General features: G+C 35.9%; 1 protein-coding gene across 2 annotated transcripts in view; it reads left to right on the top strand.

The window, feature by feature from the left end:
- unc13c (unc-13 homolog C (C. elegans)) overlaps positions 1–23500 on the top strand; it is a 558188-nt gene that overhangs the window by 340314 nt on the left and 194374 nt on the right. For both annotated transcript variants that reach the window (XM_079873953.1, XM_079873952.1), the window contains exons 20-23: positions 12366–12462; positions 16608–16751; positions 19899–19976; positions 22925–23002. In XM_079873953.1, the coding sequence (XP_079730079.1) occupies positions 12366–12462; positions 16608–16751; positions 19899–19976; positions 22925–23002 (397 nt within the window). The remainder of the gene's footprint in view (positions 1–12365; positions 12463–16607; positions 16752–19898; positions 19977–22924; positions 23003–23500) is intronic.

Below are 23500 nucleotides of genomic sequence, written 5' to 3'. Positions count from 1 at the left end.
AAACATTATTCTCTCAAAAATGAAAACATGTACATACATGTGGCTCACATATTATGGAAGTCCTGTTTGTGCTATATAGAGTGAATTTACACCTTTGCCATTAATATGTTTATAAGCAACTGAAAAAAGCACAAATGTCAGGGCATGTCAGAACATCTCAAGGACCCCAAAAACACCCCAGACCCCAGAGGGTTAATGTCTCTCATATCACATTTCATTCAAATACAGCCATTGCCATCTTGTGCCTTAGTTATCGACTGTATTTACTGTAAAATGAAACCAGAGGATTTCAGTATTAATAGTAGGTAATGGTAAAATTGTTGTGTTGTGTTTTGTACACTGTTAATAGGACATTAGATGATAATAAACAGGGAATATTTAAAAACGGTTTCTTCTCAGATCAATATTTCATGTCCACGTCATTATTTATGTGCTGAATAGCTGTGTAATAAGTGATACGACTGTGCATTATCCCTTAAAGTCCCCCTTTGGTGAAAATCAATTTTTTAACGTTGTTTATATGTCTATGTGGTGTTTTAATACTCTTTAACCTGTTAAGCTGCAACCCCACTTTTGAAAAATCCCCAGAAATGACATACCCAAACTGAAACAGATACAGTTCATGAACCCTTTGCACTAAAAGCACAAGTATGATCTCATTTGAAAGCTGACACCTGGTAGTTTATTGTAAATGTAGAATTAATTATTGTCATAATGATTTTTTTTTTTTTTTAAATAGCTTCAAAGTTTTGTAAAGTTATTAGAATTTTTTTTTTATGAAACATATTAATGAAAATAAAATTGAAGTTGGCACTGGAGCAATCTAGAAATGCACTACAGCTAAAGCCACATGTCTGACCATGTTATATTTAAAATATGAAGATAATAAGTCTAAAACTCTGTATTTAGTTAAATGTTTTTCAAGATCATGTCATGACTTTATTTTGATTAGGCTACTCTAAAAATGCTACTGATGTTTAGTCATCGTCTAAGCATCCATTCAGTCTTTTGTCTCTATTGTTTTGTGGTGCAAACGAGCCCCATTCAGTCTCAGTCTCCCCCTGCACACATTCACACCTCTCCAGACTGGTTATGGCTCGAAATATGCATTTCTTTTGTCTGCATTATAGTTACTAACGACTGGCTATTCACAGGGTTTCAATCCCTAATTTCTTTTATCAAAGTTCTCACTTCACATTTGAAGTGCACTAAATAGTGGTCAAATGCACTAAAACATATCAGTAAGCATTCTTATTTAGAACAAAATTCATAAAAGAATAACCCCTGGTGGCAGGTGCACCTGGGCTAGCTAGCATGTTAGCTTAGCACACCATCAATACACGACCATTTATGAGATTAAAACCATGTTTGTGCTCCAAACTTACTTCATAATGCAATCGAGTGTTTTAAATAATCTTCTGTGATATAATTTGGCTTCAGATAAAAAAAAAATCAGACAGAAAACATTATTTATAGTTTTATGCACGATGATTAAGTCTATATCGATTAGCATTACATTATAAATATAATCTATTATTATGAAAATACCTGGCATGGCTTGAAGAACACAGGCAAATCAAATATCATAGCAAACATGTTTATTGTCTTCAAAACATCTTTTATCTGCATATTACAGCGGGATCTCTGTAGCTTTGTGTGTAGCAGTGACGTCCTGGAATGTCACATGATTATGGCTCTTCTTCATGTTCCATATATGGATTATTTTTTGTGCATATAGCGCCCTCAGGCTATTGGTATGAATTGAAAACACTGCACATCTCAGTAAGAAGCGATCATAATGATTACATCGACGCATTTGGGTATAAATTCAATAAATATTATTCCTGTCTTTAGAAATATGACGTGAATCTATGAGAATATATCAATATTTCTCCAAGTTTGCACATTTTTGAGCTAAAAGCCCTGAAGGACGTTGTTTTGTGTATCGCTGTCATGACGACAGCACGGGAGTTTTTTATGAATGAAAGCGGCTGACGCGCATAATTCATATTAAAGGTATCGACTCATTTTTTCATTTCATAACTCCTGACACAAATTAAGACATAACTGTCACTATAAGTTTCTCAGAATACAATAGTGGTCAAATACTGAAACTTGAGTATTATATCTTTTTAATGATGTATAGTTTGTCAAGGTATAACATTAAATCTGATAGTAACTTTGAACTATATAAATAAAAAAACGCTTCAGTGCGCCCACGCACTGGTGAAGCTTAACAGGTTAAAGGCCATTGCACAGACATAAGCCAACAAACACCAAAGATGTCCCTGTTGGCGTTGGTCTGGGTTTGTTTTCACCCGACTAAACATGTTCAATCGCCTTTTGTCGGGTCTTGGAATGTCTGAGCAGTGCGATATGATTTTCCAACAAACTCTGACATACTCTAATGTAAACATCCTTTATTGATATGCAACTACCACAAACCTCATTAAAATCACATACAAACCATAGAACAGTAGTCAACTTTTGAAGTGGATCAAAACCTTTCATCAAAGTCATACATGAATTTGAACAATATACCTGTCAGAGATGCTCACAAGTCTCTGAGCTAGAGTCCAAGTCAAGTCTCAAGTCTTTGAGCTAGAGTCCAAGTCAAGTCTCAAGTCTTTGAGCTAGAGTCCAAGTCAAGTCTCAAGTCTCTGAGCAAGAGTCCAAGTCAAGTCTCAAGTCTTTTGTTGTTATAATAAGTGTTGCATCACGTACAGCGACCCATCCAGGCTGCTTAGAACACTGCATAGCTATATATAAGCTATACATCTGAAACCACAAGGTTCTGAATTGAAAAAATGGTACTCAGGGTATCAAGAAAATATTGCAAAATATTGCAAAATTTATAAGCAATAACTAACTTTTTTTTCACTTACAGAGCACGTCCATGTAATGTGCACTGCCTATGCAACTAATCATAGCTTATAAACTACTGTAAGTCAACACATCCCAGACTCTCAAACCAGTGTAACGTTATAACTAAATGAAACTGTAACGTTACATGATCAACAATAATCATGTAACCTGTTTGCAGACAACGTTAATAATTAATGTGATGCAGCCAGCGGCACGTAAATGATTACGTTAATCGACCACCACAAGTTTGGCACCACAAACGCTCATTTATATTTCATAAGGAAGACAGTCGGAGTTAACCTCCCATAACATTAGGTCGTAGCTAAAGCAAGAAGCAAGCTAACGGTAGATGGTCAGTGCTGAGCTAAACATGTTTACTGACCTATCAGGGTGCGTTTTCAGATGCCTGATAAAATTAGATGTGGTTGAGCCAGAATCTTTTATCTTGATACCACATATTTTGCATTGAGCACTTCTTTTGTTTGGGCTGTCTTGTTTGAAGTTTTTAAACCCAAAGCTTACCATGAATGGCACAGCAGCGGCCGGTGCAGTCGACATGTTTGTTGTCCTCTCATGTGTGGCCGCGCTGCAGATACGTAGTACGTCACGTGTTACGTAGGCAGGTTATAGGTAACGGTGGGAGTGGAATAACAGCAAGCTCATCAGACGTTTCCTAAAAATAAACATTGTTCACGAGTCCCGCAACTCGAGTCCGAGTCCAGTCTGAAGTCTTTCGAGGATGAGTCTCAAGTCGAGTCTGAAGTCACTGTGTGTGCGACTTAAGTCGCATTCGAGTCCGAGTCTCAAACTCGAGTCCCCATCTCTGATACCCGGTCTTGTCTTAGGACAAATTTGATCAACTTTTTTGATCCATTTCAAATGTTGACTACTGTACTATCGTAAGTGTGTGTTTATTAGCTTTATTATGTTTCATGCGTAGAAACATTTCTCTGGTAAGTGAAAACACAGACAGACAGCACAAGAAGCCGCCAATGGTCACCAGATCGCATAAATCAGTGGATAATGAATAGAAATTATGATTCTGTTGAATAAATATTAAGTAAGCGCATATAAATGTATCAATATTTCTCCAAGTATACGCACTTTTGGACTAAAAGCCATAATGGATGCTGTTCAGTGCAGCTATGTGAACATAAATAAACTGCAGCAGACATGACTGTATGTGAATGAATGTTGTTATTCTATTCAAATTAACATAAGTTACTGATTATTTTGCACTTCTGACATTAAGAAATTCCTGTCACTGTAACCGAATTTTATAATAATCAGTGGACAAATATCGAAGCTGGATGATTTAATCTTTCTAATAAAACAGTTTGTCTAGATCAACTGCAGTTCTCTGCATAAATTCAAGTAGGCGCCTTGTCTTTCCCGTCGCAGCAACTACGGCTTCACCCACAACCTCTTTCGTTTCGTTGAAAAATGACATGTAAAGACAGTCTGACTCGAAGTTTGTTGGTGTCTGTTGGGGCAGTGTGAACATGGGACTTATTTTTCATAAAATTCTAAATCCAATGGCTAACTTGATTGTCAGTTTTTGTTGGCGTCTGACTATGCGGTGTGAATTGGCCTTAAGACAAACCAAGTGCAAATTCTTCAGTCAACACCTTTGCTGAGTATTTTCTGCTTAAAGGGTAACTAAACCCTAAACCAACTTTTTTTAGTTAATGATCTGTAAGAATGGGGCTTTATTAGTGCTGTTCATTGATTTGAGTAACTTTTTTGACATTTGGGTATAAAGTGTTTTAATTCTACAATATATGGTGTAAAAACGTCTGAGTGCTGCCCTCTTCAGGTTGAACGGTGGCTACTGCAGTTGAATTTTCCTATTGGATGTTGCGGTACTGCGTGACGTAAGCGGTACTGCGTGACGTAGGCAGGTTCCAGCTCACCACGCCCTCCCTTGGTACGAGCTACCACGCCCTTGGATGAGCTAGCGTAGATTTATCTGTATTTAGTACAGTGGTAGGTGTTGTGTTGCTGGGTGCAACAGCACTGCTGGACTGCATAGCTTTCCAGCAGACTTGGAAATTAAGCGCCAGTGTTTGCATGCACTTGGCCTGGAAGACCGTGAGTGTGAAACCTGCATTTTACAACGCAATAGAGGTGGAAATGGGCTTCTCCACACACAGCTCGCGCTGAAAAGCGACGCTATGCCAAACGCTGCTCCTCCTGCATGGACTCCACCGCAGCGGCGTCTTGATGTGAGTGATATATTTTAATTACAATTTATGGTTAGGCTAAAGTCAATCGGGGGTCGACAAACGCGTCGGTGCATTTTGCTGGATTTTTTCACATAGCGGCAAAATATGAATATGCCTATAGAGCGCGCGCGCTATTGACATCAACTCGATAAAACTCATCAGATGCATATTTACGTCGTCTTGCGACCCTGTGAGCAAACTCTCCATTTTAGACAGTCTGACAGCAGGCCTCAGGTGCACGCCCCCCCGCTCACGGTTTGTCCCCTCTATCTCCGCTGGGCTCTGCCCACTTTTCTAGCATTTTTCAAATATTGCCAGTGGGTGGAGTCAGGCTCTGACCAGGGGTTTAGTTACCCTTTAAAACTGCAGTGAACCAAAGACAGTCTCAAAAACGCGGTCGGAAACCTATTCTACCGGAAACCGCGGTCGGGCTATTTTGCATATCGATGGTTCCGCATATACTAAATGAAGCAAGTGTGTAGAGTTGCATTCAAGCTATTTTAAGGCATGAAGAACTATTTTCAGAGGAAAAAAACATTTAAATATGTCATTTTGATTATCAAAGATGAATTTTAAGGTATTCAATTATTGACTGCAGGGGGAATTTAAATGTCGTTTGAACTTTGTTCGTCTAGGTTTAAAGCTGTTTGCTAGGATCTGTTTTTCTTTGCAGAAGCTTTGCCTTTAAAGAGCTAATGAAATATTTCAACTTATCGATATTTTGTAGACACAAATAGCATGTATATAGCACAATAGCCATGTAATAAACGATATAATATACATTCAGTCAGTTTTTGTTTTTGTTAAATAAGGAGCCCTGATCACTCTGTAGGGGTTTATTTTGTGATAATAACCGGCTGGATGCACAAATTAAATTATGTACACTTTTAAGTTTAAGTTAATGAAACAATGTTAAAAATGTATAAACCTATACAAAACAGTATATGTAAGGGATTTACATATACTGTTTTGTATAGGTTTATACATTTTTAACATTGTTTCATTAACTTAAACTTAAAAGTGTACATAATTTAATTTCCAATTTCATCATATTTCATTTATTTATATTTGTTATGCTTTCAAATAATAAAACCAAATTTTACTTCCTCTTAGAAAGTGCCCCTGGTTCACATTTACATTGAATGTTGATCCATCCATTCACAACCCATCATGCATCTGTCCTGGATCCGTAGGTGCACACTGGCCTCTCATTGGCTGCTGTCTGTTGTCAAAAAGTCACTCATTCATTACTGTGAGTTATGAGCGTGGAGAGGCGGGATGACAGACGGGACAGGATCAGGGAAGAGCCACACAGCTGTCAATCAAAAACCACCTCGAGGAGAATTGATTTTGCCATGAGAATGAGACCGCACATGAGAGCTGCTCCACCCATCATATTTATAACATAACTGACACGAGAAGTGAATTTGCATTTGCTCAAGGAAATACCAGTGTTTGCAAAGCAGCAAAGTAAATAACACTGAGGTTTTAGGTGCATTTAGGTTTAGAATGGAGTCTATAGATGGTTAAAAAATAGATTTAATAGACTAATACAATTCAGTTTGCAAATAGATGAGAGAAACATTTGCATTTCAGTATCTAAATATTATGATGGCATCATCATGCCGATTTTAACATTCTAATCTTACAAATGCATGTCAGAAGGAGATTTTCAAAATTGTATTGTAAATTTCTTACAAAGTATAATGTTAACAAAACCACATCTAGACGACACACCTATCTGACTGAAATTAATTTCTAAATTAAGTCTGAATGGATTTTGTGGGTTAAACAAATCAAGCTGAATTATTTGCCAAGGGGAATTTTATTTTGACTCTTAGCTGTTAAAACCACTTAGCGTGTTTCCTGTCACACGCATCATATTTTTCTCACTTTTAACACTAGAACTGCCATGGCGGTCATTTTGACCGTTTTGAATTTTATATCTGCAATAACTTTGTTGAAAAAAATAAATACAATCCTGCTGGTACCTGACTTTTCCTAAAAGTGTCTCTATTTTCATTTAAAATGTTTTTCATATAAATTACACATAAGGCAAAAAAAACAAATTAACATATTTACCTATTTCGGCCATAGACGGTCATATTGACCGCACTGAATTTCGCGGTATTATTATAGGCTATACTAATATACACAACAATAACATGTGGTAAAAAATACACTAAACACATTCAACAACAAATCATTTAAATGTAGGCTAATGATATTCAGAACAGAACAAGAATGAAAAAAATAACTATAAACAAGCCAAAATGAAATACTTTATAAGTGAAAGTGAAAGTAAGCGGCGTTGGGCTCACGTAACTCTCTAATTAGAATCAAAATGTTTCAACATTTGCGATGTATGGTAAACTATTCTTTATTATAGGCTTTGTACTTCACTCACGTTCCAATATCGACGGAAAAAATCATCCTCTTCACACGCGCAAAATGGTACGAATTGTACTAGGCTACTGACAAACAGAGCAGTGGAATTTTTATATATTAGGTTGACTATTTTATTATTATATTTTATTATGGCTATAATGAACAGGCTGCAATGTCAAGATTGCAATGCTGGAATATGGTGTGTGTGTGTGTCGGCGGGCGCGGGCGCGATCGAATATAAAAACATATCTAGGCTACTCCGTCATTTTGTTCAGGACATCTACGGATATTATTTATTTATAAATGTATAATTAAACTTGTTTAAATGTACAGTTTGGTGTTGTTTTGTTTTTAAAAGACATCCTAATTCGATAAATGCATTAATCTCTCAATTGGGTATTTATCATTAAAGATATAGCCTAGTTTGGAATCTAGCGGTCAAAATGACCGCTTGCGGCAGTTCTAGTAGTTATGGAATTCTGGCACTTCTAGTGTTAAAGTACTATAATTATTACATTATTCTTATTATATTTCATTTAATTGATTTCAGTTAGCTTTCCTGCCCAAGTACACAATGAGTTTACAATTGCAACAGGCATTGTGATCAGATGAATATTGTCTGTTTTACATAATTTAACCAGATGCTTGCTTGCTTATTTGTTTATTTATTTACTGGGGGCATGTTTTTTAATGTATTTTTTTACAATTAGGCACTAGTCTCACATAGAATATGGACCTATCATAAGCTGTGTATGTTTCTGATATGTCTGAGAGAGAGCACTGCTGGAAAACATTGCATTTTAAATGTCATATTTGTGAACAAGCATCTGATAAAATTGCGAAAAATTAATGCATGTACATTTAAACCCATAAATGTCGGCAAGAACATCTGCTAAATGTCGTTCTAACATCCAGGGACATACTGCAAATGAGAAATCGCTGTAGAAATTACACCTAGATGAAAAAACACTCCGTAGATATCTATCTGCAGCTTTCCTGAGCAATCAGGGTCTTATCTGTGAATGTGTGGTTAGGAAACCGTCACAATCCAGATCAATATTTAAGATAGCAAGCTAAATGCCATCATATTAATTCCCTTATTACTGTCAAAAACAGTGAGTTACTGCAAACCGTCTCAATCTGAGTAAACAGCTAGCGCAGGTTCATTACATTAGGCAAGGCAAGGCAAGGCAAGGCAAGTTTATTTATATAGCACATTTCATACACAATGGTAATTCAAAGTGCTTTACATACTATTAAAAATGATCAGAAGAAATAAGAATATACAAAACAGTTTAAAATAAAGAAACAAGAAAGAACTAAAAATAATTAAAACAGTTTAGAATAAAGAACAGTTTAAAATAAAGAAACGAGAAAGAACTAAAAATAATTAAAACAGTTTAGAATAAAGACTAAAATAAGACACAGTATAAACAGTCGGACAAACAGTGACACAGTGCTCATTCATTAAATGCAAAGTTAAACAGAAGTGTTTTGAGTCTGGATTTGAATGTGACTAATGTAGGAGCACATCTGATCTCCTCTGGAAGCTGGTTCCAGCTGCGGCTGGCATAATAGCTAAAAGCAGACTCTCCTTGCTTAGAGTGAACTCTTGGAACTTCTAGCTGATGTGATCCTAATGATCTGAGTAATCTGTTGGGTTTGTATTCCGTGAGCATATCTGCAATGTATTGAGGTCCTAGGCCATTAAATGATTTATATACTAGTAATAATACTTTAAAATCAATCCTATAAGTAACTGGCAGCCAGTGTAATGACCTGAGTACTGGTGTGATATGATCATATTTTCTGGTTCTGCTAAGAATCCTGGCGGCAGCGTTCTGTATGAGCTGCAAATGTTTTATGGTCTTTTTGGGAAGGCCAGTGAGGAGTCCATTACAATAATCCACCCTGCTGGTGATGAAAGCATGCACTAGTTTTTCTAAGTCTTGACTGGAAACAAAGCATCTAATTCTTGCAATATTTTTCAGATGATAGTATGCTGATTTAGTTATTGCTTTGACATGACTATTGAAACTAAGGTCTGACTCTAAAGACACACCAAGATTCTTGACCTGATTTTTAGTTGTTTGACCTTTAGAGTGAAGGTATGCGTTCACCTTGAGAACTTCATCTTTGTTTCCAAACACAATGACTTCAGTTTTGTCTTTGTTTAACTGTAGAAAGTTTTGGCACATCCAGCTGTTGACTTCATCAATGCATTGAAGCAGAGAGTCAATGGGGCTGTAATCATTAGGCGATAGGGCTAAGTAGATCTGTGTGTCGTCTGCATAGCTGTGGTAAGAGATTTGGTTCTTTCTCATTATTTTGCTCATTGGGAGCATGTACAGGTTGAACAGGAGTGGCGCAAGAATTGAGCCTTGAGGGACTCCGCATGTCATGGGCGTCCACTCAGACTTATGGTCACCTATACTCACATAATAACCTCTCCCATCTAAGTATGACCTGAACCATTTTAGAACTGTCCCAGAAAGCCCCACCCAGTTTTCCAGCCTGTCTAGAAGTATTTTGTGATCGACAGTGTCAAATGCAGCACTGAGGTCGAGTAGAACCAGCACTGATAATTTGCCTGAATCCGTATTTAAGCGAATATCGTTTATTATCTTAATGAGCGCCGTCTCTGTGCTGTGATGCGATCGGAAGCCAGATTGAAAATTATCAAAGTATCCATTTGAGTTTAAGAATTTGTTCAGCTGGTTGAAGACAACTTTTTCAATGATTTTGCCTGTGAAAGGAAGATTTGAGATCGGTCTATAGTTGCTTAATTTTAGCAGAGCTATTAGTGTGATTCTGCCTGCCACAGGCCATCTACAACACTATACTTGATTTAAAAATATGTTTGTCTCATTTCTGCTGACCAAATACTTGTCTATTGCAAGTGAAATGTTTTCAGAACTATGAGACGATGTTTTTGACGATGTCAAAGCATTTAATTGTTTATTTGAGTAAACAGTGCTGTGCCCACAAGCATGCTTGAATTAGATTTTATTTTTATATTTCCATTTTTTGTTTTAATTTGAGTTTTTTTTTACCATTTTATGTTGTTTTTTATACAGTATACAGTACTGCACTGTATAAGCAAAAGTTGCTGCTTTAACCTTTTAAGTACAATCAACTTAAATTACATTAAATTGACTTAAAAATTTTTGTTGAATCTTGTATAACATAAAAAAAGTTGAAAATTGCTTAACTTAAAAAGTTAAAGCAATGTAAAAGCTTATGTTGTCATAACAGTATTTAGGTTTAATTTCTTTTCTTTTATTTCAGTTTTAGCTATTTTCAGTTTTGTAATTTTACTGTTTAAAAGGCAACATTTAAAGGGCACCTATTATGCCCCTTTTTACAAGATGTAATATTGGTCTTGGGTGTCCCCAGAATGTATTTGTGAAGTTTCAGCACAAAATACGCCACAGTTAATTTATTATAACCATTTGAAAATGTCATTTTTGGGGCCTGTTTTAAAAAGAGCTGTTTTGGTGTGTACCACCTTAAATGTAAATGAGCTGCATATCCCCGCCCTGCTGGACCCAGATGATGAAGAGAGTCCGGCACAGAATAAACACGAATGAGAATGGACCAGGGCGTCTCGGAATGGTTATTTGATACATTTATGTACTTATAGAGTTTTAATCACGTCCCCTTTGCAATTATGGATGTGCAACACACACACACACACACACACACACACACACAAACAAATTGTGATAACTTTCGTGCATTTTTTTTAAACTACACACACGCTTATGTGGCAAATGTGAGAAGATGGCTAACGTTACAGAACCAGAAAACAAATGCTGCAGGGAGATAGACGTTTATTTACTGTCTATGGAGATAGAGGTATTCATTTTACATTTGTTATTGCTGCAAAAAATAATGTACGTGACATAAAACTGTCTGACGTTGTTTGTTGAGACATCCTATGATGACGACAATAAATAGCTTTAGACGCATTTGTTGTTGAACTGGCTGACATCGATTGAAATGACTATTTGCTCAAAAATCATAAAATACACTTACTTCTTCTGGAGGTGACATTGGATCGCGAACAGTAGGCAACGATCCACACTTGAGGATTAACTTTGACCCTCGTTCACTACAGTAAGTCAGAAAATGATTCTCGCAAACATAAACGTATTTAGGAAGTTTAAGTGGCGCCTTTTCTTCATAAATAAAATCCATCCGCTGCGTTTTCAGTGGCTCTGATGTCAGTAAAGACTACTATGTCCATTCTTACATCCCACAACAGAACACCTAACGTTACACTTCTTGAGACATTACCGGCTGTCGTTGAAACAATGGAGGATGGTGTACAGAACAGATCACCGAGGGCGGGGTCTATGCCAAAACCAGACTGTCAATCAAACCGCGTCGGTGGGGCTTGCTCAATTCTACGTCACAGTGAGAGCAATCTTAGAACAGCTCGTTCTGAGACAGTGCTTATGATTTATTAAGATTGTAAAAAAACCACTGGGTGGATTTTTATCATTCTAGGGTGGTTTTGCTCACACACTGCCAACACACATTTATGTTCAAACACCATGTAAAAGTGAATTTTGCATAATAGGTGCCCTTTAACATTTTTGTTAAATGTATATTTTTCATCTAATATTTATAATTTACTTTAAGCTTCAATGAACAAAAATGCTTTAATAGTTTTAGTTAACAAAAATAATCCTGGTTCATATAAAAATTAGGAATTCAACTTTGGCACATAATTTGTTTCTCACTTCTCGTGTATGATTAAATAGGGTGAAAAAAAGTATGTATAACATTTTGTGATAGGCTCCTTTCTACAGTTTCAGTCTGAGGCGTCAAAAGCGCTCACATCCAAAGCCTTTATTACACTGCTTTATTCTCTCTCTGCAGGTGGTTTGAGCCATTTGTTATCCAGTGGTTGGATGAAAATGAAGATGTAGCGATGGATTTTGTTAACGGTGCTCTAGAGAGAGATAAAAAAGATGGGGTGAGTTTTTCGTATTGTTACTTTGCTTCAGTAGAGCTTTTCATTTGTAAATTGGCAAATAGTCTAACGCTGCCGTTACCATCGAAACGTCACATTAACGCTAAATGCTGCATTTCTCTTTTGCTTGTATGCTGCCTTCAAAGCGCTCCTGTGAAGTTCCTATTACTATTTGAATTATGATTCGTCAGAATAAAATGAAAGCACAGGATGAGTTTATTTCATCCTCTTTTTTGACATACCAAAGACGGGACACTTTTTAGTGCAACAACAAAATAAAGTGCAAAGGATATGCTTTGGGTATATGATTAATTCTTGATTTCTTGTCTTAATCATTCTTATTCTGTCCTTATAATAATGAGAAATGTAGCCTGTCAAAACCTTTTAAATTAGTATTTTCTGGCAAGCTATTTGCTGTTATTCATAATCAGTACACAAATGCATGTAGACTAAACTTAAATATAATCAATATCAGTTGCCATGTTTCTTATTTGACACTTCAAACTGAAGTCATGGCTCAAAATTCTGAGTTTTTACTAGTAAAAACAATACTGTACCCAGCTAACAGAAGAACGTCCTCAAAACCTTGGCAAACTTTCTCTCTAAGTTATGAACAAATGTTAAAACATAAACATTATTTATACATCGTTAATGTTTCAGATGGACATTCGTCTAAAGTTTTTACTCGTTTCAGAGTACATTCAAAATGAACATTCCCATAATGTTTGCAAAATGATTAAATGTTCCCTTAACATTCTTACAACCAATAAACAATGTTTTTAAAACATTTTAAAAACTGGACATTTGAACATTCAGAAATAACGTTTTCATAACTTAACAGGAATGTTAGCAAAATGTCTTGGACAATTTTGTTAGCTGGGTAGTGGCATTCATGTTCATCTCATAAATCCATTCATTCTGACATAAGTTGAAGGCATTTGAACAAGTTTATAACAATTTCAATTCAATATGCTCTCTCTTTGGACAGGATATATTGTTCTCTTGAATGGCATTTGCGCTGAGAATTTATTAAGCAATGTGTTTTTCTCATAGCACAGACATAAACACGATGAATGGAATCTGACGTGCTGGTTTACTGGTAAATTGAAAGCATTAGGCTGATGAGTGTTCGTGAAATCAACCGAACAAATGCTTCTGATTGGACTGATGTAAATATGAGCTGCTGTTACTGTAAGGCTGTACAAAAACACACATTTATCCTGCTCAATGTTCCCCTCGCTGACGAAAACAAATCACCGGCATGATTGGTTTCATATGCTAATTTCTTTCACCTGAAACTGGTTGCGGTGAAAACACAAACCATTTAGTGCTGTTAATATTGGCCTGCACATTATCCACTGCTGTGATGAACGGCCACATTATTATATGTGATATGTGACACTGACAAATATAATTACACATGAGCATTTTCAGATGCAGATTAGTGTTGCAGAGCAATAGCCCCGTTTACATGTAGCATTGTATTCCGATTATAACCAGGTGCAAGACCAATCAGAATGAAAATGCTCCATGTCAACACCTCAATCGGAATAAAAATGCTCAAACCGATTGAAATTTCAGTCGGATTGAAGGGGGTGGAATAAACCTTTTCATGAACCGATCAAACGAAAGATTACACCATGTAAACGAGCTGATCCGATTACTTTGAGCGTACGTCTTTCTGCGCATGCCTGGTTTTGTGCCAGATAATTCTGTCAGCTAACATTACGCCTTCTGTTTGTGATCCGATGTGGATTCTGATCACCGTATAAGGTAGGAATATTTATACCCGATGCAGAAAAACTATGCACGCTAACCATTACCAGAGTAAACATGGAAAATATGTACGCTTGAAGAAATCAGACAAATCATAATCCTGTTTTTATTTTATCTTTCAGTAGCCTATGTCTCGGACTATCCTCTTTTTCTCTGACTGAAAATATAACTGTATCCTTCTGGGAGAGAGTGCTAAAGCTCCTCAGGTCATATTTTTGGTGGCATATTTGTAGAAATGAACATTCTTTCTAAATGTGATGTAAATACGTCCTGTTACTAGGCTACCAAATAAACAGAAACAGACGCGAATAAGTTTTGTGTCCTCTTTCTTTTGTAAACGTTCACAAACGTCATAAACGGTAAACCACTTTATTTCTGTGACTAATGTGCAATTTTGACACAAATTAATTCATTATGATAAATGTATCGATTTTTATTGTAAACCTGTGGTAAAACATCTATTCTTGGGTTTTAAAATTCAATTAAACAACAAAAATGCCAGCAAACAGTCGCTCTTGTTTTGCGATCGATCAGGCTGTTTCCAGTGATTTTTTTCTGATCAGTTTTCTGATAAAACTTCCTTTTTTTCTTCTTTTTTTTTTTTTTACAATAATGATGGCCTATATTTAATTATATGCTATAATGAGTGTGATATGAGTATGAGAATGAAAAACTGATGCAAATAGGCTACAAAACAAGACAATAATTAACAAAGAACAATAGCCTACACAATACAATAAAATGCCACGTTTATGGCTCGCACTGGCCCGACAGTGGAAACGCGTCTGATGCCTACAACTAAACGCGACAATTAAGTGATGCACCATCTTGACAGGATTGAAAACGTGGAAATAATGAGCTTCCAGATCCGGCAGACAAGCTGTGTGCGCATGTCACAAAATGATTTCGATTGGAAGCGTCAGCACATGTAAACACCAGATCGGTTTAGATAACATCCCATGTAAACAGTCAACCGGAATCCGTCAATCAGAACGATCTCAATCAGAATAGCAAAAAAGTGTGCATGTAAACGGGGCTAATGAAAACAGTGTTAAAATGTTCTTTTATTCCCCTCCTACTGTAGAGCCGGAGTTTATTTATAGGCAGTGCTAGTGCTAAGATTACATGAGCGTAGTGGGTTGCTAACTGTGTTTAGATGTTTAGCTGCACTCGGGTTCAAGTCTTGTGAGATTCAGCTCTACATTAAGATGCTAATGGAGCAGCACTCTGAGTTAATTGTCTAATGATTATTAGGCTTGTGCTCGTTGGCAGAAGCCCCTGGAGAATAAGGGCAGAAGTGCAGGTTAATTGTGTCATAGGTTATGTTGGCAGGCATTCCCAAAGGCTCTGAATCATACCAGAGCTGTCTTCTTAAAAACATCTTCAGTGCTTGCTGGCAGCATCTTCTCACATTCCCTGATATTTAATTATAGATAATTTAATTATAGATTCTTCAGTTCAGCATATTGGTTGTAGGTAGAACCAATATTGAATAGTTCACCCTAAAAAAGTTTACTTTCACTTTCACAACCGTTCAAAAGTTTGAGGTTGGTAAGATTTTTTACTATTTTAAAAAAAGGACCAAGACAGAGTAAAAAATACTGTAAAAACAGAAATATTGTAAAATATGATTGCAATTTAAAAGAACTGTTTTCTATTTGTAATATATTTTATAATGTAATTTTTGATCCAAAGCTGAATTTTCAGTATCATTACTCCAGTCTTTAGGGTCACATGATCATTCTAATATGCTGATTTGCTGTTCAAGAAACATTTCTGATTATTATCAATGTTTAAAACAGTTGTGCTGCTTCATATTTTTGTAAAAAACACTGATAGATTTTTTTCAGGATTCTTTGATGAATAGAAAGTTCAAAAGAACAGTATTTATTTGAAGTAGAAAACTTTACATTATAAATGCTTTCATTGTCACTTTTGATAATTCTTTTCCAAATAAAAGTATTATTATTATTATTATGAAGTATTACATTCTTACTGACACCAAACTTTTGAACTGTACTGTATATTGTATGGAAAAAAGCATAAAAAAGAAAAGAGAATAATGACATGGTGAATTAAAGCTGACAGGATTTAGATTTTTGTGTGACATATTCTTTAAAATAAAAAAATAAATAAATAATGAAGCCCTTCTGGGGTTCTTGAATCACTATATCATTGAAGAACCATATTAAAACTTTATGGAAAGTTAGAATCAGGCTGTAAAACCTTTTCTTTTATTTCTTCTATTATGTTGTAAATGCTGAAATTAAGGGAAACAGAAACAGATATAATTGCAATAAAAAAGATGCCATCCTCTGTATTGTGTGGCGGACATAATCATTAATGTTTTGATTTTTGTGTTATCATTACAGTTCCAGCAGACATCGGAACATGCTCTCTTCTCTTGCTCGGTGGTGGATGTGTTCACGCAGTTAAACCAAAGCTTTGAGATCATTAAGAAGCTGGAGTGTCCGAACCCTCAAGCTCTCGCTCACTTCATGCGCAGATTTGCAAAGGTAAGACAACATCAGAGTATGTCCTTTGAGGCTGTGCATTGGTGATTTTGCATGTTGCAAGTAAAAACCGCCTTAAATGCGGTAAAATCATAGCTGCATAGTCTCGGTGGCAGTATAATAAAAGACACCAATCAAAAACAATAATCACTTACACAAAAAAAAAAAAAAAAAAACTCTTCTTCCACCAAGCAATATTAAACTAACTGTAGGTTGTCATATGGTTGCCTGGCAGCTGAGAGCATAAAATGATGAATAGAACAAATGATGGAGAAAAGCTTTGAAACTAGGCATAAATCCAGAATTTTTTAGGGTGTATTTTTATTAGGGTGTTTTTTCACCAAAAGGATTTGTGAATATTAGTTAGGATTATCAAATGAATCGAGCAATATTTTGAAAGCACTACCGTGTTACACTTTTAGGGGAAACCTACAGTACCTTTTAAAAGCATTTCTGATCATTATCAATGTTGAATATAGTTGTGCTGTCTCATATTTTTGTGGAAAACGTGATTCTTTGATGAATAGAAAGTTCAAATTTGGATCAGAAGTTTTATTCGAAATATATATTTATAACTTTATAAATGCAGTGTGTGTGCGTGTGTGAGGTTCAGGTATACTCTGTTACAAAAACGGCAGTATCCAAAATCCTTGTGGGGACATTTTTTGGTCCCTATGAGGAAAACAGCTTATAAATCATGCTAGGTGATATTTTGTGAAAATGTAAAAATGCAGAAAGTTTTTGCCTTGTGAAGCCAGGTGTGACGATTAAGTCCACTGGAGGCAAGTTGAGGTGAGAACCCAAACGCAATTTATTTACAAAACAAGATAAACACAAAACAAAAGCATGACAAGGCATGGAAAACTGTAAACTAAAACAGGACCACAAACCAAGACTATAAACAAAATACTAGAGCCGGAGCAATACTCAACAAAGACACAGGGCAAACAAGAGGGCTTAAATACACACAATACTAATGACAAGACAAGGGACACCTGTGAACAATTAATAATAAACCAATTACAACATGACACAACAGACAAGGGAACACATGGCAGGATCACAAGACTAAAACCAGGGGATCACACGACAGATAGAAGACAGGAACAAGAAACAACACTCAAAACTTGACATAAATTTTATTTTTATCCATCAATGTGATTGGATCGAGTAATTGGTCTCGTGACTGTCATCAAATCAAATTGTGCATAGAAAACTTTAACCGCTGGCCTACTCACGGCTGTTGTGGAAGTGCATTCTTCAAGCATCAATTCAATCGATATATCAGCGTCTTCCACTAATATGCTAAGGTATATTTCACATTTCTGCTTACTATGATATTTATATAGGCTAGCCTATCTACAAGGCCTGACATTTGGTGTGAGGTTGGGGGTATTGCGTACAGTGTTAACTCCCTCAATTGACGAGTTCATAATGCGATGAATTCCTGCTCCCATTTACTTCACAATCACATTATAGAGAGGCACTGCCGCGCCTCGCACTCGTCATGCATCCAGATTCAGTATGCAGTGCACCTTATGAACCATGGCGTTAACTTGAACTGCATTTCTGTCAGTGCGTGACTACAGCTCGTTAATAAACAACGTTTTTTTTTTTTAATTGATCCATTTCATAAAATCCGTCTTCATTTGGCAAGTGCACATGCGCAGAAACATTTTTCATGTTCAACTTTTGTTTTTTTGTGTGTGGATGCTGCTGATAAAACGGCATCAAGACTAGAGAGACTAGAAAGATACATGCATTTGTTTGTTGTGTGTGTGTGTATAACTTCCCTTTTTAATGCACAATTTTCCTTAAAAATTATATTATCAGCATTACAATGTGAGTAAATATAGCTGTGTAAAATGTAAGGGATGATGTCACCCTTCTAGAACAATGTGCATTTACGTTTAAATTGTAACATATTTAATGGCATGGAATTAGTGTAATTCGTGTTAGCTCACTATCTTAGGCTTTTTCAGTGCATTAGGTGAGTTAAACTGATAATATTAGTGATTCTCATTTATTTATCAAAACACCGTACCGTTTTGGAGAGAAATTGGGTATTTTTTAATATCTTTATTTAACCCATCTCATGGTGTGTGATGCTGAACTATCGTATGAGTTTCTAAAGGTTTTTTGAATTCGTTGCACAGTTATGAACATTGATATTTTATGTGCAACAATAGCATGCTCAGGCTCCGTGGCCTTACGCCTAATTTTAAATGTTTTTTTTTTTTTTTTTTTTTTCAAACAATATGATTTAAATGGTGATGAGTGTACTGTTTTGATTCATTTTAAAAAGATGGATAATATATATTCTTCAATCTTTCTGACAAAGAACAAAAGATAATGTGAATTACAGTATGTACAATGTTCTTTTAATTCATTAATTGTAGTGTACAGTGTTTATTATAAGGGGTAGAATCCGCAGCTCAGTACACACTACTCACTACTCATGAGTACTTTTAAATAAGCTACTTTTTTACTTTTACTCAAGTAGTTTTTTGGACAAGTACTTTTTACTCTACTCACACTACATTTTTTGGAATGTAATGGTACTTTTACTTGAGTATGTTTTTTCAGTATTCTTTCCACCACTGATACTCTATACTATATACAGTAGTGTATACACATAACAGATTTTATATGACATTTCAGGCCAGCTTATATATTTTCCTATTGTAAATGTCTCCTGTGAATGCAAATGAACTGAGAGAGAAAAAGAGAGAAAGACAGAGAAAGATTGATACCAGCTCTCCACCCACAGGATTGTGGGTAAAGGGTCTTGTAGGAGGCATTGATTACTTCATGCAAACTTGACACGAGAAATCTATTACGGCGTCCTGAGAAGACACATATACTCCCCTCATTTACTTATTTACATATTTATGAATATATTAAGAGTTTTATTCCCTTTCCCATTCAAATTCAATATTTTCTGTTTTTACTGTGTTTTTTATCAAATAAATGCAGTCTTAATCAGCATAAGAGACTTCTTTCAGCAACATTTGGAATGGTAGTTTATGTATATTTGTGTTTTAGGTTTGTAAATAATAACAGTACCACATACCCAACTTATTGCTTTCACAAAGTTAAATTGTACTGTTTTTTTATAATATTTAAATCTACATTTTACTCTCTTTCCAGACCATAAACAAAGTTCTTCTCCAGTATGCTGCGATCATCTCAAAAGACTTCAGCAACCATCTGAACAAGGAGAACGTGGTGAGTCTATGAACAGGTTTGCACACACACACTTTCAAAACTGCTTCGTCATAAAATGTCAGCGTGTTTTAAAGTCATGACCTTGCAAGTGTCCGAACATGGCTTGATCAGATTACACTGGGGACATTGCCATGGAAACTAACCCGGAGACCATAGTGAGACATTAAATTTGACTTTGGCTGCGTTCTGCATTATGTCTTCGTGAGAGGGCAATATGTAGACGACAAATAAAGAGACAGACCTTCTCGCGTCCTCATCTCCTTCCTCTTTGCTTTTAACTTCCCTTTCTTTGTGTAAAATGACAGCATTCATGGCGCTAACTCAGAGCAGCTTTTGTTCTACCTCTTATTTTTCACAATGTCTTCATGTAATGCTTATAAAAGCTTGGCATGCAGCACGTCTGTGGTGGGAAGAAAGACAGATGTATCTTTTAAGTGCAGTGACAGGACCACAGAGAGAAAATCATGCGGCCGGTAATTAAAGACATATCTCTGTTCTATCTCGGAGGATAGAGCCGCTCTTCGGGTCTCATCCATCGCTTAATTGACAGCACACTTCATCCCAAGAATATCTACATCTTTAAACGCACCAATGCCCATAAATCAGCTACATCAGAGTTTATATACATTGTCTTAAATTAAATTTACGACTGTGTGAAATCACCAGCTCTTGTCATTGAGACGATGTTCCCTCATTTCAATTAGCGCAACTGCTTCATATATATATATTTTCGTTTCAGAGTTTTACACCTATTTGTCACACGGCTGACATGTGACCTTTAAGGAGTGTGCCAGTGCAGGCAGTAAGAGCCCGTTTTAATTAGCTTATAGACTCCTGCACTAATTAAGTCAAATCGTGGGACACTTACACAAGAGTGTTTTGACTGCCGTATCTCTAGGTAATCTGTGTGTCAACACAAATCTGGTCAATGGTTATTTGACATTCACTGTAACAGACACTTTTTACCCAAAGAGCATTGCAATAACACCCTCACCTGGATCAAACCAGGGTCAACTGTTTTGCTCATTTGACACTAGCCAACAGGAACTGATCCTTGTGAGTTAGAGGGTCATATTAAAAGAGTTCTCCATCAACCTGGTCATTGAGTTTAATGTTTTATTTTTTTTTATAACATTTTCAATTGCAGATGTAATTTTACACACATGAAATTATGTTCTATCAATACTGTATATTTTGTTATTTTTTTATTCTTAATGCACATTCTACTGCATTAGTTTAATTAGTTTTTTTTCCCCAAAATCATAAAACAATTAAATAATAATAATGAAATAATATTTACTATTTTATATATACACACTCACAGGCCACTTTATTAGGCACACTTTGTCAGTACTGGTATATCTTAGGTACACCTTGCTAGACCTTTTGCCTTCAGAACTGCCATAATTCTTTGCGGCAAAGATTCAACAAGGTGCTGGAAATTCCTCAGAGATTTTGGTCCATATTGACATGATAACATCACACAGTTGCTGCAGATTTCAGTCTCAACAGATTGTAAAATAGGCACAGTTAAATTAGTCACACATTTGAGGTCTAAATAACAAAATTCTCACCTAAAAAAAACTCTTAAAACTACATTTCGTGACACAAAAACAGTATTTAAAAAAAATATGGTTGATTTGCTCGACCGCCATGACAGTCGCCGCAAGCGGAGTGCTACAAATGGTGGAACATTCAGAGTTCTGTGTGAATATAGCACGGCTGGAAAAGGCTCTCAGCCAATCAGATTCAAGAACCAGAAAGAACTGTTTTATGTATGTGTATATATATATATATATATATATATATATATATATATATATATATATATATATATATATATAATTATACAGTTTATACGTTTTCGTTAAAAGTAATTTTCCTAATGGAGAAAACGAAATACAATGAAAGTAGTTTCAGTTATGACTATTTTTCACTGTTTTGCATCAAATACAATGTGATTTTCGTTGATCGAGATCTGGCAGCAGCAGCACATTTTTCCTCTTGGGTGAGCGATTTGCGGACAGTTTCCCTGTGCATGAAATCCCCCATATGCCGGCAAATCAGTGAGAACGCGGGAGAGTGATGATGATACATAACAACAGAGCGTAGGCGCCAAATCTATCACTGAATGGCAGGAACTATCACTGAATGGCAGATTTGAAGAAAATTACCGTCGTAATAAATAAATAAAATACATAAATGGCGGAGAGCTACATACGCATTGCCAACATTTTATAATGTAAGCTTTATGGTACACCTCAAACAAGTAAATTTATAGTAATTTATAGTGTTAATGTTAATTAGCAAGTCCATGAATGGGTTGGGTATGTAAAACATTCGCAGCTTATATGAACTGCACGCCACTGATATATATGTATATATATGTATATATGTGTGTATATATATATATATATATACATATATATATATATATATATATATATATATATATATATATATATATATAGAGAGAGAGAGAGAGAGAGATAGAGATATATAGAGATATAGTGAAACGATTTGATGCATTAGGGCAACCCACTGAATATTGTAAGATATAAAAGAAACATTATGATTTTATAACACCTTTGTTGTGCATTATTTTCAGTTATTTTCAAAAAGGAATGCGCGTTTGAATTGAACACATTGAATGTTCAATTGTGTGATTCTGGCATTTCTCTGAAGAGGTGGAGACATCGATATTACGTAATGAAATTCAGATTTACTGTCACTGATGAAAGTAAGATGTGCAAACTCATGTCAGCGACCACCATCATCATCAGCATCCAGACGAATCAATGCCCGTGTTTATATATTTACAAAGTCTTCAAGTAAAAAAACATCTCCTTGCATTAGGATGGTGGAGGGTTTTGAAGACTGAATGCATGTGGAAAGGAGGACAGTCGATTAATCATGAAATATCTTGTCTATCTTCCCTCTCCTGACAGTCCTGTATCCTCTTGAACAACATCCAGCAGCTCCGAGTTCAGCTGGAGAAGATGTTTGAGTCCATGGGAGGAAAACAGGTCAGTAATCGAATCAATGTTACTTCAACACTCCACAACAATGTTTTCCCACTAACTGTCTGTGTGAGTTAAGTTAAAGAACATCCCTTGCTGGAAAGCTGCGTTCATGACATGTCAAATTGCCGTAATTATGAGTCAGTTTAGTTGCAACTAGAAGGTCTATTAAGTTCATGGCTTTAGCAGTTATAGGTGGCTAGTTACCTATATCAACATATTTCTGTTTTAAATGTCATTGCATAGACAGTGTTACCTGGGGCACTTTCTGTGGTTCTTTAAGATTAGAATTGAATGATTATGGTTCCGATTCTGATTCCTCTGAACAGTTATAATTCCCTTTTGATTGATGAGGTTTTCAATATTTAATAAATAATTAGGCCTAATTATATAGAATAGATAAAGCAGCGGCTGACAAAGCTGCGAAGATCAGAGCACCTCAGACGACAACGCAAGAGGAAAAAACAGACAAGGACCCTCTTCTACAGCAATCCCTACAGCTTT

Source organism: Squalius cephalus (genome assembly GCF_949319135.1).
Source record: "Squalius cephalus genome assembly, chromosome: 6".
NCBI classification, from domain to species: domain Eukaryota; kingdom Metazoa; phylum Chordata; class Actinopteri; order Cypriniformes; family Leuciscidae; genus Squalius; species Squalius cephalus.
The sequence above is the reverse complement of the archived record's forward strand: the minus strand, read 5'-3'. Positions and strand labels throughout refer to the sequence as shown.